This window comes from Pteropus medius, unplaced genomic scaffold, assembly GCF_902729225.1.
Source record: "Pteropus medius unplaced genomic scaffold, Ma_sr-lr_union100, whole genome shotgun sequence".
Classification (NCBI taxonomy): Eukaryota; Metazoa; Chordata; class Mammalia; order Chiroptera; family Pteropodidae; genus Pteropus; species Pteropus medius.
This window is the reverse complement of record NW_024350397.1, coordinates 77,935-99,644: the sequence shown is the minus strand read 5'-3', so window position 1 is coordinate 99,644 and position 21,710 is coordinate 77,935. Positions and strand designations below refer to the sequence as shown.

The following is a 21,710-nucleotide window of genomic DNA, read 5'->3' as shown; positions in this document are numbered from 1 at the left end:
GCATAGGAATAGCATTTAATGTTTACAATTACATGAATAATTATATGTTTTGAGACAGTGCACTCCAATTTCCTAAAATGTACTCTCATTTTTATAGGACTGCTCTACATTTGGCCTGTGCCAACGGCCATCCAGAAGTGGTAACTCTCCTGGCAGACCGAAAATGTCAGCTTAACCTCTGTGACAACGAAAATAGGACAGCTCTGATTAAGGTACAGAGACCCAACTCTGTCAACATGCAATGGATTTGATTTAATTATGGAGAGCAGAAATGAATTTGTCTTATTTAACTATAACTAATTGGTGAAACTTGTAGAATGTTTACTTTGAATTCCTAACATTTGCAGTCTACTTTTTGTCATAATACTGACAGGCCGTACAATGCCAGGAGGAGGAATGTGCAACTATTCTGCTGGAAAATGGTGCCGATCCAAATATAATGGACACTGATGGCAACACGGCTCTGCACTATGCTGTCGCTGGTCAGAATATGAACATAGCAGCAAAGCTGCTTTTATATAAGGCCGATACTGAAGCAAGGAACAAGGTATAGATCAACTAAATTTATTTACAAAATATTTGAAATATGTGTTTTTTTTTTAGCCACAAGCATTGTATTTCTAATATATTTACTACATATTATACATCAGACCCTGTCACCATGGAAAGAACGCCAAAGCCAAATCAGGGAGGGCTGGAGAGACGTGATGTCCTCGGAAAGGGCCAAACTCGGTCTCCCAGCTACCGCGCTTCCTCCCCAGAAGGAAGGACTTACTGTTAGTGCCTGGGAGCCAGTGGTAGCCTCAGAGCCAGCAAAGGACTGAAGGCCTGGGGGAAGTGAAGCAATTGTGGGCGGCTGGCTGCTGTGCAGGCAGGGGCCTAGGAAATGGGTTCCTCTGGGCATGGGGGAGAGGAGGAATGGAGACCTAGCCCCCAGCACGGGGAGCTGGGTGAGTACAAGTGGGAAGGAGAAGCAGCAGGACACAGGCTGTGTACACTCCAGGACCCAAGTTTCTGAAGATTGGGGCAAGAGGGCAGGTCATGTCTGGACCTCCAGCAAGGGCATTCACTTGTGCTCATAGCCACTCTGCCAGCCATAGCACCTTGGGGTCTTTCACCTCACAGTGTAGCTCCTGCTCAGCCTCCCAGAGCTTATCTGCGGGGTTGTAGTTGTACAGGGAGCGAGTGATAACAAAGCAGTCACCTGCTTTTGCTTCTGGATACACTTTACCAATGGCCACTGCAACCCCAACAGGAAGGCCCTCGATTGACACAGTCAACTTTACATCTTGAGAAGCTCAAGCAATCCCTGAATGACAGTGTTTTGAAAGAACTTAATTTTCAAAGATTTCAGTTTACATGATACTTCTAAAGAAGCAGAAGAGGGTACAGCTCTCTTTCATGTACTTACGGCAAATATTTGTGCAAACAACATTTGTCAAAGGCACAACTTTTCTTTTAAATATATTTTTCCATCCTAGTTTTTTCTTCTAATTAATGTAAAACAACGCAAGAAAGCAAAATTTGCCTTGGAAATAGGCTTTATCTTAAAACTCAAACAAAATAAAAAGCATTTGACAATAGAAATCTTGCTGCTGTTGATAAGTTTCAATATTATAAAAAAGTGATTCATATTAAAGTGGCTTTTCTCTCATTGGCCAAAGTTTATGAGAGAAATGGGATCAGGAAAAGAAAAGAGCAATCAAAAATATGCAGGCCAATTGGAAAATTTGGTAAGCGAGTGGAAATAATAGTAGGTTTTTTATTTTTGTTTCTTTTTCTGTTGGTTTCTGTGTTCAGGTTTCAGGAATTATAATTCTTAGTTTTGGAGAGAGAGCTAGTGAGTTGCAAACTTGCCTCAAGATCAGTTTGAGGAGGTCTCTGAGGCCACCAGATTGGCAGTGAACAGGTGGTGATTAAGTGAGAAAGAAGAGGAAAGGACAAATAACTGACATAATATCCTATTGGCAGAAACAGCTATTGCACTCTGTTCTGAAATCAAGAATGTCATGATGAAGTTTATGGAAAATAAAATTAAGTTACAGTTTGAGTTTATGAGTCCCTTTCCTGCCCTCGCCTTCTGGCACCCCTCCACCCCAATTCCCCAGCCTCCTCCACTCAGAAAGTTAAGTGCAGTTTTGGTAGGTGTCACGTATCTCTTACACTTTTCTTGGCCGGCATCAAGTGACAGAATTGGCCATGGAGGTGAGAAATAAGATGGAAGTGATTGCTGCACTAGTTCTCAGCTAGAATTGTGCTAGTGCATCACAATCACCTGAGGCACTTAAAAAAATTACAATCTTAGGCTCTTCCCTGAAGTTTTTGACTGAGTGAATCTAATAAGGCGTGGACATGTGTATTTAGAAATATTTCCTCGAGATGCTGATGTAACTCTTGGTTAAGAACTACTGAATGGATAAGTGTAATGCATAAATTCACAGATCTCAGAAACTTCAGAAATGTCCAGAAGACTTGGAGTTTGGTAGGAGATACTCCCTCCAGCTCTCTCTTTTCCAACACTATCAGCCTGACTTTGAACTGTCTCTAATTCGGTGCTCCAGAGGTTAAAGGGTGTATCGTTGACCACATCTACTGGCTTAAAAGGGGAACACCTCTTTCCTTTACACTGTCAATCATTCACTGGCTCTCAGAGAACCTTTTGAAACATGAATATATAGAATTGGACCATTTAAGAATTTTGCATTTTTTGCTCATGCTCAGGTCATTACAGTAACACATGTTTACTGCAAGCAGAGTTTTCCTGCAATAATAGTAAATCATAAATGTTCTTTATAGTTGAAGCTGTGTGATAGATGGTCTCAATATGTCTGTTCAATTTATAGAACCCTGGCTTAATCAGGATGGCAGTTTTAAACATCAGGACATCAAAAACCACTAAGTTAGTGATGATGCAGATGGGGATTGTTTGACTAATTGAGTTTCAGCAGTCTTTTGAAATTATTATCCATTTGATTAACAATCTGTGAGAAATAAATACAAATAGATTGTAGTTTAACATGTATTGAAAAAATTCTGAAGTAGGTATATTGATTCTAAATAGTTTTTATTACATGTTGGGGCCCAATATTTCAATAAAACATATGATAATGTATTTGGGCTATAGAGTATATGTGGCCCCTGGATATGTTTGGTTTGCTTCCATAAATTGAATGAACATTTAAAATTTAGGAGACTCATGTAGAAATCTAGATTTCAGTTTCTCTTAAAGAGTCAAACCTGTACCCTTGAGCCCATCGTACTGTTTGGTGTGCTGTGCTGAGGCTGCCCCTTTTGTGTGAGACCTGTGTTCTCTAGTTTGCTGCTGTCTCCATCTAGTTTCTTCCCTTACTTGGTCCCGTTTGGATCACTTACTTTGCCTCTATAAGCATTAGAGTTCATGATTCCTGTTTTATAGTACATTTTGGTAAAGATTTCAAGATTTTCAAGGTAGTCTATGTTGATTTATAATTTATATTTTATATTAATCTCTGAGAAATAGGATTGAATTTTTCCAGTAGAATTTATAAGTTTTTTTTTTTTAAACTCTTCTTTGTATGTCCTATAAATATCATATTCCTATTGGAATGTCCATAAGTCTTATGTTGTTAATCATAGTATAGTTGGATAGGTTATCTATATTTCAGACTGTATTTTTTCTACTCAGCATTGTTCCTTGAAAATACAAGAGATTTAGTAGCTTTGTTTATGCTAAAAATAATCCGTATAGATCACTATTGAAATGTTTATTGATAAGCCATTATATTTTTATTTATGATTTATATTTTTCCCAATATATAAAATAAAGTAGTAATTAAAATGGAAAGAGAAAGTAAAAACCAATTTTAAAAAGGTAGATATGCATTTGGGTCTCAGGATTATCATTATAATTGAGAATAAAATTTCATATTGTGCTTTCTAACAGCTAAGATAAAAAGCTATCTTATAGAAGAAAACCCATGGACCATTTAGTAATATGCAAAGTTGATTTGAAGCCCATGTCTTTTTAATTTAGAGTCCATTTCCTTAGTGACCCTTTCAGAGCAGGGGTGCCTGAAGCTGACACCTGGGATCCATAGCATTAATGGAGGAGAATCTAGCAAGTTTGTATAACCTGGAGAAATCTTCACTTCTTTTGGAAAGCTCTCAAAACTGTATCCTTGAGACTCTAAAATTTCTCAAATGTTAATGTGTTTGCCATAAAAATAGTATTGTCAAATCAGGATTAAGCCAAGTTAAACATTTCTTTAGTCCTAGGCATATAAAACAGGTTTTGTAATATTTTTCAAACACAGGTGATCTTTCTGGGATCTTTCTATTGGAGCGCAGTACTTAACTTCTGGTAAATATTCCTTGGAAGATGATTTATTAATACTACTCCAGAGACAATCATTTAGGTTAAAGCCTTTACTGCTGTGTTTTAGAGTTTGTAGATACAGAGATAAAGAAAAAAAAAGCCTTGCCCTCATGAAGCTCTTGATTTAGATGGGGAGCAATACGATAACTACCGAATACTACAATAGATACTGTGATAGGAGCCAGGATTCTTGGAATTAGTACTGTGAGTTTTGGAGAATGATGTTGCAGTTAATCTTTTGAAGAGGAAGAAAAAATATTTTAAAGAGAAGGAGCAGCAGGAGACAGCTCGGAGGGCTACTTTTTAGTTACTTCCTATACTATATGTTTAAATTCAGATGATCTTTTATAAGTTTTAAAATTCAGTTTAGAAATATATAAATTTATATTATAAATTAGTTTTTTTTTGTTTTACAGGATGACCTCACACCACTTTTACTTGCTATAAATGAAAACAAACAACAAATGGTGGAATTTTTAGTAAAAAGAAATGAAAATGTACATGCCGTTGATAAGATGAAAAGGTATAGTTTTTTAATTTTTTAAAAAAATCTCGGTATTGTAGAATGGTAACAATACTCAAGTCAGAAATATTAATAAGAGGAGGATTAACATATATAGTGAAAAATATCAACACATCATCTGTTTGGTAGAAAAGCAATACTTCTGGCTGGGCAACAGGGAGAACAGTACACTGAGGTATTCATGTTCATATTTATTTATAATATTGATTGGTGCCATTTGTAATTTGATTTCTTTGGTCACATATATTATCTTAGGAGTTTTATATTACTTTTATTAGTTTTATATATATGAAGTCTAAATTTTAGTTTATGGTACAGTATTGAACTTAGTCTCAGTTTTTTTAAACCTCTAATTTGCATAGTTTTTTTTATAAGATGTATATTAAACAGCAATAAGATTTGATTTTGTCTTTCGGATGACTCTTTGCTTTAAACTGCTTTCTTTGAAGAATACTGGTGGTGTTAGTTTATGCCTAAGTTACTATGAATTATTGCTCCCAGATATAGGTTCATCAGTTTTTACCCTCTATGTCTAGTATAGTTTGATGTTTTTATTTTTAATTGGTATGAGTAGAAGAAATAAAGATAGCTTTAACTGAATAAACTTTTTCTTTAATAAAGACAAGTGAGAGGTGAGTGATCAAGAAAAAGAGAGATGGGCTTTCAGTTCACAGAAGACTAGGTGTGATGCTTAGCTTTCCCACATGCCAGGAATATGACCTTGGGAACACATTCCTCATCGTCACCAAATATGTGTCTTGATATGAATAGGATAAGAACATATCCTGCAAGAATGGTGTGTGTTAGATTATCCAGCATTTAATTTAGTGCCTAGCACATGCTTATCAGCATCACTAACTCTAGGACTATTATTATTATAATTATTATTAATATTGTTGTTTTGAGCCTGTCAAATAGTTTTTACTCACCTGACTTCTAGCTGACATTGAGATACAATATATGAGACTAAAGACGAAAAAGGAATTTCTTCATGTAAATCTTCACTTCAGATAAGTGCCCTCAGCATAGTTTCTTGTCTATTAGAGGACTTAAATTAGCAATTTCTGTATAAACCCCAAGTGGGGCAAGAGGCTTCCTTTTTGTCCCTTCTTTTTAGCTTTGGAGGTAATTTATAAAGATGAACACTTAAACACATAACTGGGCAATTCTACACAAGCAAGACATGATCTTGGGAAAATATATCAAATTAGCTGTTTAAATAACTTAATTAATGTCCCTAAGGGTGAAGTTATTTCTCTGTTATTTTGAACAGCCCTCATGCTTGCTGTAAATGATGAACAAGGTGTCAGTGTCTTTTCTCAGGATGACTTTGGATGGACTGCAGAAGAACATGCTTTTATTAAAGGTTTTAATTTGTATGTTTTTCATTAAAATGCTAGTTATCTCAAAACTGAGGTTTAAAATAATTTAATTTTTACTTCTTATGTAAAAGGCGAGATGTCATAGTGTGGTTCAGGCACTTTGGGAATGGCAGTGAGTTAATGTTCCTCCTCAGACAGAGACCAAACTAAAGGCTGGACAAATTAGAAGTAGCAGTGGGTGAAGATTCCTTATCTCAGAACTTTTAAGACCTTTTCTTTAAGGATCATAACGTTATGCTTTTCAAGTATAACCCCTCTGCATAGGATCCAAATAATATCCCATCTCTGGTTTTTCCATGTAGTTATTTTGGGTTAAAATGTTTACTTTAGCAGAAACTTTTGTATTTTCTGGAAGCTGTCATCTGTACTCTCCCCCTTGAATTTTTCAAGAACCTAAGGGGTTCCCTAAATCCAAAGGAGACAATCCTCTCTCACATGTCAGATGGAGATATAAAGAAGGATATGCTAATCATTCTGTTGTGTCCACTGATTGTATTGCTGCACAGTGGCTCTTTGAAACTGGTCCTGGGGTCGTGATTGATCTTTGCTCCCAGGTTGCCCTCGCTGATCCAGATGCTTCAGTCTTCATGGTGATCCACACTTGGACTTCAAATTAAAACTTTTTAGATTACACACATGCGCTTTTTTGCTCAGCCACTGTTCCAAACCACCAGCTCCCTGTTCTGGCAGTTGGGCATCCTAGCCTTGGGCACACAACCCTTCACCCCACACTCAAAAACCTCTGTAGAGCCACATCTGAGCCCAGACCTTCAGAATACGTTACCCTTTGAGCATTTTGTTTGTGTTTTCTGCTAGCAGATGCTAGTTGGAACCATCTCAAGCTGTCAGGAGGTTCAAATAATGCTGCAGGAGAAGATCAGGCTTTTCTTTATCCCTTGTTAACACATCTGCATCACAAGGCCACTTGATGTCCTGTAGAGCACCTCTTAGGTTGTAGAAGGTCCCATGTTGCCCTCCCAGAGTAGTAGGCACCAACTTGTCTAAGATTCCATAATTAAGGTTGGCCCTCAAGTGATCTGTTTTCCAGAATAAAGAAAATCTCCCAAGTGACTTGAATCTACCTTAGGGTTCAAAATATTTACAATTATGCCTCCCATAGAAGCCAGTCAACCGAAAGCTCTGAATATAAAATAGGTTATTTGGCCTTAAGATAGCTTAGCCCCATCCATGACTCATCAATACTCATGTGTAAAAGTAGGGTTTTATCTCAAAGTCAGTTGGGTATGGACAGGGAGATAAAGCATCATTCTAATAAGATCTATTAGTTCAGAGTTTGAGTAGGTTGAGAAGTGATAGTAGTAGTCCAAGCCAGGTCTTGACTTCTATTAGTTTTCTGCTGTTGGTATGATTAGCTACAGTAGTAGGGGACACTTATGTTATCTCTTTACTGAGGTAATATATTTATAAATATATTTAGTTACAAATTATGTGATAGCTGAGATGCCTTGAATGACAACCCACAAAGAAAGAACAGCTAAGAACCAAAATTAATAACATTTTCTGAAACCTGCAACATCTGAAATTTAGCACCTATGAAAAACAAATATTGGGATTTGTTTGGGATTCCAAAATAGTTTTAACAAATAAAGGCCAAAAACAACTTATTCCATTGCCTTTTTGTTTCTATGAGCATCTTTTTGGTGTATTATCTCCTTTAATCCTCCTCATAACCTTGTAAAATAAGGCAGTAGGATTCCTCTTTTATAGAGGAGGACTTTGAGCCACAGAGAAGTGACTTGTCTGAGAGCAAATAGCTGTTGGTTATAGAGGAAGGACTTCTGAGTTCAAGACACTTTCCATTAAGTTAAGCTAACTCTAATTAATTGACTGAACTCTACTTTCCTCAATTTCGGAGTGGTTAACCCTACCCTTACTTTTTTTTCTCTTTAATCACATGCTTGATAAAAAGTTTGTAGAACTTACAAATTGAATTGTTTGGAGTAATTAAAGTATTAATATTACCTCTGATATCATCTGAAACACTCTAAGAATTTCATATATTTGGTAAATGTTTTTTATTTCAACATAAAGATAGTAATGTTATTTATCACCTTTTTTATACACAGCAATTGCAAACTACCTTCTGATTATAAAGAAGAATGGAGATATAAAAGGTCTTCCCAGAATAGCAATCTAGGTAAGACTTATAATCGTTACTTACTCTTGGTCCTACCTTAGATAAAGTAAAAGAAAGGAGGTTTTGCAAATGAAAGAATAGTGGAAAAAGCACGGTGTGTAAAGTGCATGTATATTTTTTCTTTTTAAATTTCTTTTTAATCTAGCATTGAGAGTTATTATAGAAGTTAATTGTATAGATATTTCTGTTAAGATGGTAGAGTAGGTACACTCTGTGCTTGTCTCCTCTCACAACCACATTAAAATTACCTCTAAACTACAGAACAACCATCATTGGGAGTCACCTGAAATCCTACAGCTGGGAACATACACAAAAGGCCAACTAGAGACTGGTCAGAGAGGTGGAGACGTGGATGATGCTGGTCCCAAAGTTGTGTGTGGAGGTTAAAAATCAGGAGGGATATCTCAGAAGCAGAGATACCCCTGGAGGAGCGAGGGGTTCCAGCCCCACACTGGGCTTCCCAGCCCAAGGTTCCAGTGCTGGAAAGAGAAGTCCCCACAACTTCTGGCTGTGAAAACCAGTAAAGATTGTCGCTGAATGAGACAAAGAGCTCCTGGAGTTGCAGGACTTAAAACTCCTGTTAAGGGGCCTGTGTGTAAACTTACTTGCTGATGGGCTCACTTGCTCTGAGCTCCAGTGCTGGGGCAAAAAATTGAAAGGCACCAGGGACATACAGGGAGGAAATGAATTGTCTGGCTTCAAGGCGAGGGCTGGAGGGGAAAACTTCTCCCAGACAGAAGTGCTACTAGTGTCCATTGTTCCTTTGTTGAGCTCTCCCTTCTCCTGGCATGCAGATGGAGGTGGTTGCCATATCTGGGCATCCATTAACCTTTCAAACACTGGTTGCCTCACCCTGTTGATTCCCTGAGACCCTGCCCCTCCCAACTTACAGGCCCTCCCAAGCCATTTCCAGTGGCTTTGCTATACAATTGACCCATCTTTGTTCGTGTTGCAGACTTTCCTAAAATCTCTGAAAGGTTTGCAAAACCCAAATAAGCAGCATTTGACCTCAGCGTCCTGCATGCTTCTTGCTGAGCAGCCCAAACCCGGCATTGGCAGTAGCCAGCTGCAGTTTGCGAATTGGCCTCTCTAGGTACCTCTAAGCCCAGTACCGGTGATGGTCATCTGTGAATTGCTTGGTGACTCTTGCTTGGTGGCCCCCGGCAGGGCACAGGCGGTGGATGAAGCCCTTCCCAGGAAGCTCTGGGGCCAGCATGCCCAGAGGCTGGCTTCAGACTGAGCTGGAGGACCACTTGGGACTGCATTGGAGGACTACACACACAGGGATAGACTAGGCAGGCACCAGAGCCCTGCTAAATCAAATCCTATTCCTTACAGTTAGCCCCTCACCAACCAGTCCTCACAACCACCCAACCAAGGGTCAGTGCCTCCCATTATGTGCAAACAACAACCAAGTCTCTACAACAGGAGGGCACACACAATCCACATAAGGAACACACCTGGAGCACCTGGCTCAGGTGATCAGGAAGACTGTGCCACTGGGCCCACAGGACACCTACTGCAAAGTTCACTCTCCTAAGACCAGGAAACATAGCGGCCCTATCCTAATGCATAGAAAGAAAGACAGGGAGGCAGCCAAAATGGGGAGACAAAGAAACATGTCCCAAATGAAAGAACAGGACAAAGCTCTTGAAAAAGAACTAAACAAAATGGAGACAAGCAATCTGCCAGATGTAGAGTTCAAAATCCTGCTTATAAGGATGCTCAATGAACTTAGAGGAAGAGTAGATGGACTCAGTGAGAACTTGAACAAAGAGATAGAAAACATAGATATGGAGATAGAAAACATAAAAAGGAACCAGTCAGAAATGAGGAATACAATAACTGAAATGAATACCTTAGGAGGAGGAATCAACAGTAGAATGAATAGATGAAGCAGAGGATTAAATCAGTGATCTGGAAGTAAGGTAACAGAAAACTCCCAATCAGAACACCAACAAGAATAAAAATGAGGATACTTTAAGGGGCCTCTTGGACAACATGAAGCATACCAACACTTGCAATATAGGGTACTGGAGGGAGAAGAGAGAGAGCAAGGAATTCAAAGCCTCTTTGAAGAAATAATGATAGAAAATCTCCCTAAGCTGGCAAAGGAAATAGACATGCAAGCCCAGGAAGTACAGATAGTCCTAAAAAGATGAACCCAAAGATGTCCACACCAAGACACATCATAATTAAAATGCCAAAGCTTAAGTACAAAGAGAAACTTAAAAACAGCAACAGAAAAACAATTACCACAAGGGAGAATCCGTAGGACTGTCAGCTGATTTCTCAACAGACACTTTACAGACCAGTAGGAATTTGGCATGAAATATTCAAAGTGATGAAAAGCAAGGACCTACAACCAAGATTATTATACCGAGCAAAGGTATCATTTAGAATTGAAGGAACTTCCCAGACAAGAAAAAACTAAATGAGTTCATCACTACCAAACCAGTATTACAAGAAATGTTAGAGGGACTTTTTAAATAAGAAGATAAAAAAAATTCGAGAATATGAATAATAAAATAACAATCACTATATATCTATCAATAATTACTTTTAACGTAAATGGATTAAATACTCCAATCAAAAGATAGGGTTGCTAAAAAAGGAGAAGGGATTAAGAAGTACAAATTGGTTGTGACAAAGTAGTCATGGGAATGTAAAGTATAGCATAAGGAATATAATCAATAATATTGTAATAGCTATGTATGGTGTCAGATGGGTACTAGATTTTTGGGAGTGATCACTTTGTAAGTTATATAAAAGTCTATTAACTATGTTGTATACCTGATACTAATATAACATTGTATGCCAACTGTAATTAAAAAATAAAATTATTTAAAGAGTTAATTTTAGGTAATTTAATATCTGAGACAGTATTGTCTGAAAATATTTATTTATTTAGCTGTGACCCCTAAAATCTCATATGATATCATTATGTAAGTAAGAAAAAGATTTTTAAGTTAGTATATGTTTCCTCTATAATCACCTTGTAACAAATTGGGCTTGTTATAAAAATGGGTATTTGTTGAATTTTTACAGAAAATGGTTACATTTAGTAAATGAACATTTGTTATTACATAGTGATTTGTCTTACTCAAAATGTAACTAAAACTAGGAACTCAATAATACCTTCCCAGTACTGTCAACAAACGGCAAACAAGAATCACAAAACTTAGCCAGTGTACTACTATCTACTGATAGTATAGAAGTCAGAAAAGCAATGCCCTGTTGAAAAGCATAGATTATTTTACTTATTTTTGTACCAAGAAGGTCTCATTGTTATCACCTTTGTTCCTCATAAGTCAAAACAGTATTAGATATGTTGATTTCATTAGAACAAAATGTTTCCTTCTATTTGTTGAATAATTGTCATGATACTGTAATTTCTTTAGAACGAGATGCTCTGTCACCATTAGTCAAAATATAGTCATAATAAAAATTTACATAGCTTAAGTTGGGACTCAACAAATTACAATAAAAAAGTACAAAAAAGTTTCACAATCACAAAAATGCTACTGTGCTTCCTGGATGTGGCACAGAGTGCATGGTGCAAGCTGAACTGTATGAGGACACCTTGAGCTTAGTAGATCTTGATGAAAAACTTCTGTAGGTTGGTTTTGCAAGTTATAGAAAATATAAAATTGAAGTAGAGTTTTGGTTTTTAGGGTGCTTGTAATATTGTATTTACTGTCCCTGGATTACTGTTGTGGTTTTTAAAAACAATTTTCAAAGACAACGTTTTTTATTCTTTATTCATTAGTCTGCTTAATAGTTTGCTATTTAACTATGAAGTGTCTTTTAGGTACTGTTATTTTGATGTTGCAGAATATAAACATTTTAAAATCACAGTCCCTGTCCTCCAAGAGCTTGTCTATTATCATTGTCATTTTTATTATTTACTATTCAGTGCTTACTAGATTCCAGAGCCCACTGGGAGCTTATAATTATTAGTGTTTATTATCTTTTTATTGGAGTGTAATAAGTGCCAGATACTTATTACAGATACTTATTTATTTAGGTCCATGATGAGAACTTAGAGTTTCAAAATGTGGGAAGGGTTTCAGGTAAGCATGCAGAGGGAGCAGAAGTTTGCCAGGTAAAGAGGCAGAAGGACGACATGTGGCAGCAGGAACATCTATCAGGATCACACGTTTGGCAGAAGCAACGGCAGTGCCGAGGCTAAGATGCGCAAGTGAACTTTACAGGATTTATGAGCCGTTCAGTTTTGATGGTACAGAACATGTGCTGTGGGAGTTGTCGGATGACGGCCCAGCTAAGGGATGCTTATGGGAGTCTTTAGTACCAAAGAAAAGAAGAGGTCTTATTCTGTAGGCCTTAGGGAATGCATCACATAGAATGCTTTTAGCTGCAGACAATAGGTGACCAAATGAACAGTAGCTAAAACAATAGGAAGTGGGATTTTGATGGTTCAGTGATGCTGTCAGGATCCCCGTTGTTGTCCCCATTTCAGATGTGAGGTTGTCAGTGTTTTGTTTATGTCTCCTGTCCTGGTCTGCTAATTAGCAACGACTCCAAGCATCATATTATGGGACAACATCCAAAGGCCAGAGGACCGCTTTCCTTTAGGTGTTTTTTTTTTCTTTTATAAATTTTTATTAAAGTATATTTGGCATACAGTGTTATATTAGTTTCAGTTGTACAACATAGTGACTTGACATTTATATACTGTACAATGTGATCACCACAAGTCTAGTAACCATCTATCACCGTGCAAAGTTATTACAGTATTATTGACATATTCCCTTTGCCGTACACTACATCCTCGTGGCTGATTATTTTATAACTGGAAGTTCATACTTTTCATTTACCTTCTTTTTTATCTATCCCCTCAACCCCCACCTCCTCTAGCAACCATCAGTTTGTTCTCTGTAGCTCTGGGTCTGTTTCTGTTTTATTTGTTTTGCTTTTTAGATTCCATATTAAGTGAGATTATACAGTATTTGTCTTTGTCTTATTTTAGTTAGCATAATACCTTCTAAATCCATCCATGTTGTCACAAATGGCAAGATTTTATTTTTTTATGGATGAGTAATATTCCATTGTGTGTATATACATATACATATATATACACACACACATATATATACACACATACACATACCTTACATCTTCTTTATCCATTCGTCTGTTGAAGGATACCTACATTGCATCCATATCTTGACTATTGTAAATATTGCTGCAGTGAATATAGGGGTGTATGTATCTTTTTGAATTACTGTTTTTTTTTTTATATTTATCAAATATCCAGAAGTGGAATTGCTGTGTCTTATGCCAGTTCTATTTTGAATTTTTTGAAGAATCTCCATACTGTTTTACATAGTGACTGTACCAGTTTATAAATCCAGAAACAGTTCCCTTTATTCCACATCCTTGCTAGCACTTATTTGTTGACATTTTGATGATAGCCATTTCTGACAGGTGAGAGGTATTGAGGTTTTGATTTGTGTTTCCCTGACGATTAGTGTTGTTAAACTGTGTGTGTGTGTGTGTGTGTGTTTAGAGAACTGAAAGGCTTGCAGTGGACTTCCTTCTCCTAACATTTTATAGGCTGTATTACTTCAGATGCTCATTCCTACAGCAGTTATTGGTAAACCAGTTACTGTGATTAGCTTAGAGTAATCGTTTCTTTTTTTAGAGCTTGAGAGAGGCCACCTCTTTTGTCTATTGGGACAATAAATATCCAAATGCATTTATAATTAATTGTCCAATGAGAATGAAGACTAAGGAATGGCCAGTGGGTAGATAGCAGGCAATAGTTACTGCAGGGATTCGTTGGAGAGTTTTGAGCAGAAGAGTAACAAGATTTGATTTGATTTAGGTGTGCTGTTCATGGTTTATTGCATGGTCAGCAGGCTTTTTCTGTAAAGAGCCTGATTTTAGGCCGTCTGATCTCTGTCATTTCTACTCAGATCTGCCATTAGCATGTGAAAGCAGTCATGGACAATATGTAAGTTGATAGGCCTGACTGTGCTCCAGTAAAACTTTATTTATGAAACCAGACAGCGGGTTGGATTTGGCCTGTGGGCCATAGTTTGCTGACCCCTCATATAGAGGATAGATTGAGGGAAGACACATAAAGAGACAGGCAGACGAAGGGAGCTTTTGTTTCCTTGGACTAGCATCGGTGCATTATGAAATTGTCGCTTACCCACGCTGAAATAAAAAAAGTCAGAAGCTCAATTTATTCAATTTAAAATGTTGGTCTTTTCTCTGGACTTATGTCTTTCTCATTTGTTTTGCAGAAACAATCTTATTTGTTTAAGAAATAACAATAAATATCGATGATGGGGTTTTTCTCCCCCTGTGAAAGCTGTCTGTTAAGAGCCCAGCAGTGGCTGTGGCAAAATAAAGCGGAGACAGAAAAGAGGTACAGTTAATATGATTTAGGGATGATTAAATGTAAAAAGTTAGCAGGGAGAGAGAAATCTAAGATGATACATAGCTTTCCAGGTTTTGCACTAGCATTTAAACTGGACATGAGGAGTGAACAGAATTAAGGTGAACAGAGAAGAGCAGTAGGTCAGCAAGGAAGACCAGTTTTTAATCTATACGTGTTGCGTTTGATGAATAACTCATCGTACATTTGGTATAATTTCTTTTTTAAACTTTTTGTCTTGTTTTGTCAACCACTGACTTTTAATAGGTGAGGTATGTTTTTAATTTTATAAGAAATGAATAAAAAATTAGAAACAAAAAGAACACTATAATAAGTAAGTACATTATTATACTGTATGTGATAGATGTTTTTCTGTGGTTATCCCAGTCACTTGATTGATTCATAACTATTAAAAAAAAGTGAAACCCTGCTTAGTTGGAGAAAATTGGCAGTGTGATCTCTTCATTTTCTTTATAGTAACTTATTGAACATATTGGCATTAGGATTCTCTATTTTTTATTCTGATTAAAATAGTATTGTTGCTGGTTTTACATTATTATTGCCATCGTTGTTTCATTTATTCCTTTTGCACCTTTATTCAAATACAGATCTACAGGAATCACCAAAACAAGAATTACAGAAAACAAATTCAAGGACAGGTAATTTGTGAAATAGCCTTCTGACCATCACCATGTATAACACCTCAACCCAAATAATAAAAATTTTATATAGTGCAATTTTCTTAGGGGTTTTTAAAACCACACCTAGTTTTGGTTACTCACTAGAAAACTTGACAGGACTCAGCATATAGTTGTGCTCATGCCTGTGGTTTATTACAGTGAAAGGATTAGGGTAAAACCAGAAAGAGAAGAGGTGTATGGGACTAAGTCTGGAGGAATCAGGCTCAAGCTTTTAGGAGTCCTCTCTCTATGGAGTTCCCAGGATGTGGTTGATTCCTCCTGTGTCCAGTTCTGACACCACATGTGAGACGTTGTCTACCAGGACCAGAATCTCACTGGGCTCAGTGCCCGAGGTTTTTATGGCACGCTAGTTACACAGGCATCCTCCCCTGGCATGGACCAAAATTCCAGACTCCCAGAAGGAAAGCAAGTGCTCAGCATGAACCACCTTGTTTCTACAGACAGTCAAGGCCCAGTGAGCCCCTCTTGTCAGTTAGGGAATGGTGGAACCCTCTCCCATCCAGGTTCCCAGTCACTAATCAAGGGCGAGCCATTCAAATGGGACTTGCTGAGGATAGCAGTCGTAGACCTGCTGTGCGAAATCTTTTCTGTACAGTAATTACAGCCTTTACTTAATTTGAGGGGTTGTTTTAACATTTTAATTTAATAGCTGTAATATAACATGGTACTACTGGTGTTTCATCCTAAACTGAACAGTCTTGACTAAGAGTTGGAGAAGGTATATCATGTTACAGTACAATAAGTATACTCTTCTCTAATTGCTCTTCTTGGTAGAAGTCCAGAAAAATAATGCTATTTAAGTTTGACATTGTTAGTTTAGGATCCTGGTTCTACTAAGGATACCATATTCTGTCAGTTTGATTGAGTTTGGTTAGGATTATGATCATTGTAAATAGTTCGCTCATAGGTATCAAATTTTGATAAATCCCATTTTTTTCTTGCATTTGATATATATAAAGGAGAGGAAGTAAATATTCTTAATATATTAATTACCTACCAATAGTATCCTTAATATTCACTTTAATATAGTTTTCGGGTCTGGTTCCAAAGGAATACTTTTAAACATAGAATCAGTCTTTTAATAGTCCTGTATTTTTCTATTCTTAATTTCAAATGTATTTTACTTTTTTCTTTAATAGTGGATGAAAGTTCTGAAGAAGACTCTGTAAGCAGGTAAGATTTTACAGATTTTTAAAAATTTTATGTTAACTAAGGGAATGCAGAGAAAAAGAAACTAACATTTGTTGAGTGTTCTCTTCTGGTATAGACATCATATTATGTGCTTAACACTTGTTGTCTCATAGTGTCATCACAATAGCTTTGCCAAATAGCTGTGGTATTTTAGCCTATTTTTTTTTTATTAATTAGGCAATTGGGTTCAGGGTGGTTGATTCATTGACCCATAATTCCATAATGAACAAGTGGCTGACTTGTGATTTGACCTTCAGTCAGCTCGGCTCTCAAATCCATTGTCTAGTCTCTCATCCTGTAGTGATAAGTGCTAGTGAAGCACTGGCATCAAGATACAGATGTAAGTCAGCTCAACTCAGAGAGTCTAATTTAGTTATCTGTTAAGCCTGATTTAGAGTTTTACTTAGAAGCTCAGTTAGTCTAAGCATTCGCAATAATGTACTTGAGAACTGCAGTTGTAACTAGTATCTTGTTTTTACCACCAAAGTGTTTAGGGCAGATCTCTGCTATGGCCACAGAACCATAGGTTTTACATAAGCAAGGCCTAATCAGGCAAATGTTTTCATGTATAATGATATCTACACTTCTTGCGATGGATTACAGACTATATTATGTTAATTAAATTCAACATCTATTTAGAGCAGCAGTCCCCAACCTTTTTGGCACCAGGGACTGGTGCTCCTATGAGAATCTAATGCCTGATGATCTGAGGTGGAGCTGAGGAGGTGATGCTAGTGCTGGGGAGTGGCTGCAAATACAGATGAGGCTTTGCTCACTTGCCTGCCATTTACCTCCTGCTGTGTGGCCCGATTCCTAACAGGCCACTGACTGGTACAGGTTCATGGCTGAGAGGTTAGGGATACCTGATTTAGAGGATATTTCCAACTGATTTCTCTACTTACTGACTTCGCAGTCTGCTTTTCCCTTCTGGCCAGTATATTTGCCTAATTGAAGTTTTTTCTTTTCTTCTATAGCCTTTTTTTCTTCCATGAATTTAAAAATTTTTTTTTACTTTTCTATTTTATTTGGTATTTCTTTTGTTTTGTTATTTTTTCCCATATGTGCTAGCTAAGCATTGTCTATTTTTCTTTAAACAGAACCAAAAGCACATAGATTTTCGGAGTTTAAGGAATCTTAGTGATTAATTAAAACAGCGTCTAGTATTTCAATCTGCGTTTAATGTCCTGGCTGAGTGATTGTTTGCATGGAGAATTCGAAACTGAAAGATATTAAAGCGATTTATTTGGATATATATAGTCAGTGATGGAAATGAGATTTAAATTTATATTTCTAAGCCCTTCTTTATCTTCCTTATCATTGTGCACATGAGTGTTTTAATACTAGAAAGGTGAGGAGTGGGTCTAATGAACCCAGTGGAAGAAGATAAAAATGGAATCAGCAGAAGAATCCAAGTTTCCAGAGTGACAGCACTGGGTTAGGATAGGAATAAGGGTTTTAGAAAAGAGATTGAAGATCAGATTAGGGAAAAAAGATCAAAGTATTGGAATCTATGGTAAGTTAAAGATAAATTACAAGAAGGAAGGACGCAGGATGTAGGGAATGGCCTATCAAGGCAAATTAAATAAGGAGTTCAAGGGAGTCCTGAACAGGTTGCTGCTTTTCTGTTTGTTTGTTGAATTGGAGGAACTAGCATAATTCAAGTTTTCTTTCAAAAGAAATTTCAATCATTTGAACCACTGGGAAAGAGTCTCTTTACAGCACATCTATGTGTGGTATCATCTACCTGTGCTATATCACTTACAGAGGAGGCTTATATATCCTTGAGTCCTAGGGGACTGGAGATTGTTGAACACCATAAATCTATGGCCCAAGGCAGATGTCTCCTCATCTTCATCTCTTTTTCCAATTCGCTGATGTCCTTCCCATGTACTTGGAGGGATGGGCAGGGCTGGAACTGGCTATAAAAAATCAGTAATGGAGTTGGGTAGCTGGAAACATGCCTGTGTTGTGAGTGGATGACTGAGGCTCCATTTAGTTTGTTTTCCAGGAGCAAGGACATGGAGAGCTCCTACCTTTGGTCTTTCGAGCCCATCCTTGTTTCAGCTGTCTGTGCCTTCAGAGGCTGAATTTTTAGGGTTGGAGACTGCCATGGAGCCCTGTGGAAGAGGGACTTGAGAGTGGGAAGGCTAACGACATATAAATTTGTTCTTTGACTTTTGTATATTTAACTTTAAAACATTCCAGACATTCAAGGAACTCTCTGTACTGTTTGAGGGTAAAAGGAAGAATTGGAGTTACCTTAATAAGTGGTTTCCATGTTAAAGTACCAAGACTTCCTTTTCTTTTTTTTTCAAGACTTCCATTTTTGACTGGCACAGATTAGTCTCTGAACCAGGGACAAACAATGGAGAAGGGACAGTATGCCTTTCTACTCTGATTTAGGTCATCAGATTTTTTCCAGTTCAGATTACAAAAGTTACATCAGTCATTAATTGGATTTTCAATTCAGCCTTCAGGACTTTTGGTGAAAACAAATTAATCTCGGTCTTGGCCAGTATATTGGCTGTCACTCTTTGTTATGGGAACTGAATGTGTCTTCATTGAATATTTCGTAGGTTGGAAAAGATGGAGGCAGACATAAATAACTAAAATCTTTTCTAAAACAGAGGCAAAGTTTTAATTATATCAAGAAACTTCATTTAATATACAGAGAACTGATCTTTTACTTTATTTTTTGTTGTCGTTGCCATTTTAAAGAAATAAACTCACTTATTTTTGTTATATATTTTTACTGTAAAGTCTTTTCAGCAAACCTGGCGTTGATGATTCATGGCCTACATCAGAAGATGAAGACTTTGATTTTGATTCCAGGGTAAAGTACTCCTTCATAAAATTAATTTTCCTGCTTTGAATTTAGTTTTGTGTAGGACTTACTCTTAAAATTTAGTAGTGGTCTACCTATCATTATTTTATTTTTGTAATGAAAAATTGGTCAGAGCAAATCGTTTTATAGAAATATGATCAGTTGAGGTTTTATTTTTTTATTTTTCTTCAATAAGTACTGATGGTGGGGGCTAGAAAAAAGAATGGGCTCGAAAATATGTAGGAATAGGAAAATTATATTGAAAAAAGGCTTCTCACGATGAAGGAGATATCAAATTTGGTCAAGGCTAAAGATTATTAATGTGGCTTTTAAAGTATACCAACATGACTTTTATAATATGCATGCCTTAATGAAATCTTTAATGGAACCAATTACTTATTGCAATAATCATGAAACCTTCCTTCTTTCCTTCAGTTGCAAAACTGTAGAGCACGTAACACACACATTTTTTTTTTTTTTACAGTTTTTATTTTTGTATGATATAGTTGTTAGAAGAGAGTGTTTTCTATCCTTGGTTTCCGCATTGAAACAAAACTAACAGCAGAAATTGTGGAAATTTTGAAATTTAAGTTTTCTTTCTCAAAACCCATATTACGCAGGGATTTCACCATGTTCTAAATTGTTGTGTTAGAATATATTTTATAGTCTTCATCCAATTGAAAAATACATGTTTTGCCTAAAATAATAACCATGTCTAGATGAAGAAATTCTTAATAACCATTTTTAAACTTTTTATTTTAATTACAGTTGGCATTCGATATTATGTCAGTTGCAGGTATACTGACATTACTTAGACATTTATAAAATGACATTGGTGTCTTTACGTAGTGATTAGACATTTATATAACTTATGAAGTGGTCCCCACTATAAGTCAAGTACTTCCTGACACCATACATAGGTATTACAATATTATTGACTGTTTTGTAACTGCCGATTTCTACTTCTTAATCCCTTTATCTTTTCAGCCCGCAAAGCCCCCTCCTACCTGGGAACCATCAGTTTGTTCTCTGTATCTCTGAGTCTGTTTCTCTTCTGTTCGTTTATTTTGTTTGTTTGTTTTTAAAATTCCACAAATAAGTGAAATCACATGGCATTTGTCTATCTCTCCTTGACTTATTTCACTAATACCCTATAGGTTCATCCACATTGTCAAATTGGTAAGATTTCATTTCTTTTCTTTTGTTTATCTATGGACACTGAGATAGCTTCCATCATGGCTATTGTAAATAATGCTGCAAAAACCTTAGGGATGCATATATGTTTTCAAATTAATGTTTTTAATTTCTTTGGATGAATACCCAGAAGTGGGCTGGCTGGGTCGTAGAGCAGTTCTGTTTTTAAATTTTTGAGGAACCTCCATACTGTTTTCCTCAAATTATGGCAGCACCAGTTTGCAATCCCACCAACAGTGTATGAGGGTTTGCTTTTCTTCACATCCTCGCCAGCACTTGTTTTTCATTGATTTAATGATGATAGCCATTCCAACACATGTGAGGTGATATCCCATTGGGTTTTAATGAACATTTCCCTGATGATTAGTGATGGTGAGCTTCTTTTTATGTCTCTTGGCCATCTGTATGTACTCTTTGGAGAAAAGTCTATTCAGGTTCTCTGTCCATTTTTTAATTAGATTATTGTCTTTTTCATGTTCAGTTGTATTGGTTCCTTATATAGTATGGATATTAACCCTCTATTGGATGTACCATTGGTGCTAATCTTTCCCCATTCATTATGTTGTCTTTTTGTTTTGTCGATTTTTTTTTTTTTTCTGTGCAGAAACATTTTAGTTTGATGTCACCTGTATGGGTTTTGTTCTCTTATCCATTCAGCCACCCTGTGTCTTTTGATTGGAGCATTTAATTCCTTTACATTTAAAGTAATTATTGATAGGGGTGTAGTTATTGCCATTGTATTATTGATATTTTTGATATTTTCTCTTTCTCCTTCTCCCTCTCCTTCTTCTCTTTCTTCTCCTTTTTCTTCTTCTTCCTCCTTCTTCATCCCTCCAACATTTCCAGTAATATTGTATTGGCAGTGATGGACTCCTTTAGCTATTTCTTGTGTGAGAAGCTCTTTATCTGTTCTTCAATTCTAAATGGTAGTTATGCTGAATAATCTTGGTTGTAGGTCCTTGCTTTTCATCATTTTG

The 21,710-nt window shown here is 36.7% G+C and overlaps 1 protein-coding gene across 1 annotated transcript in view; it reads left to right on the top strand.

Moving 5' to 3' along the window:
• Positions 1-21,710, top strand: part of ANKRD26 (ankyrin repeat domain 26) — an 88,275-nt gene that overhangs the window by 2,790 nt on the left and 63,775 nt on the right. Inside the window, 7 exon segments of the mRNA XM_039839669.1 lie at positions 98-212; positions 374-547; positions 4,771-4,877; positions 8,347-8,417; positions 15,432-15,482; positions 16,664-16,697; positions 19,476-19,548. Of these exon segments, the coding sequence (XP_039695603.1) occupies positions 98-212; positions 374-547; positions 4,771-4,877; positions 8,347-8,417; positions 15,432-15,482; positions 16,664-16,697; positions 19,476-19,548 (625 nt within the window).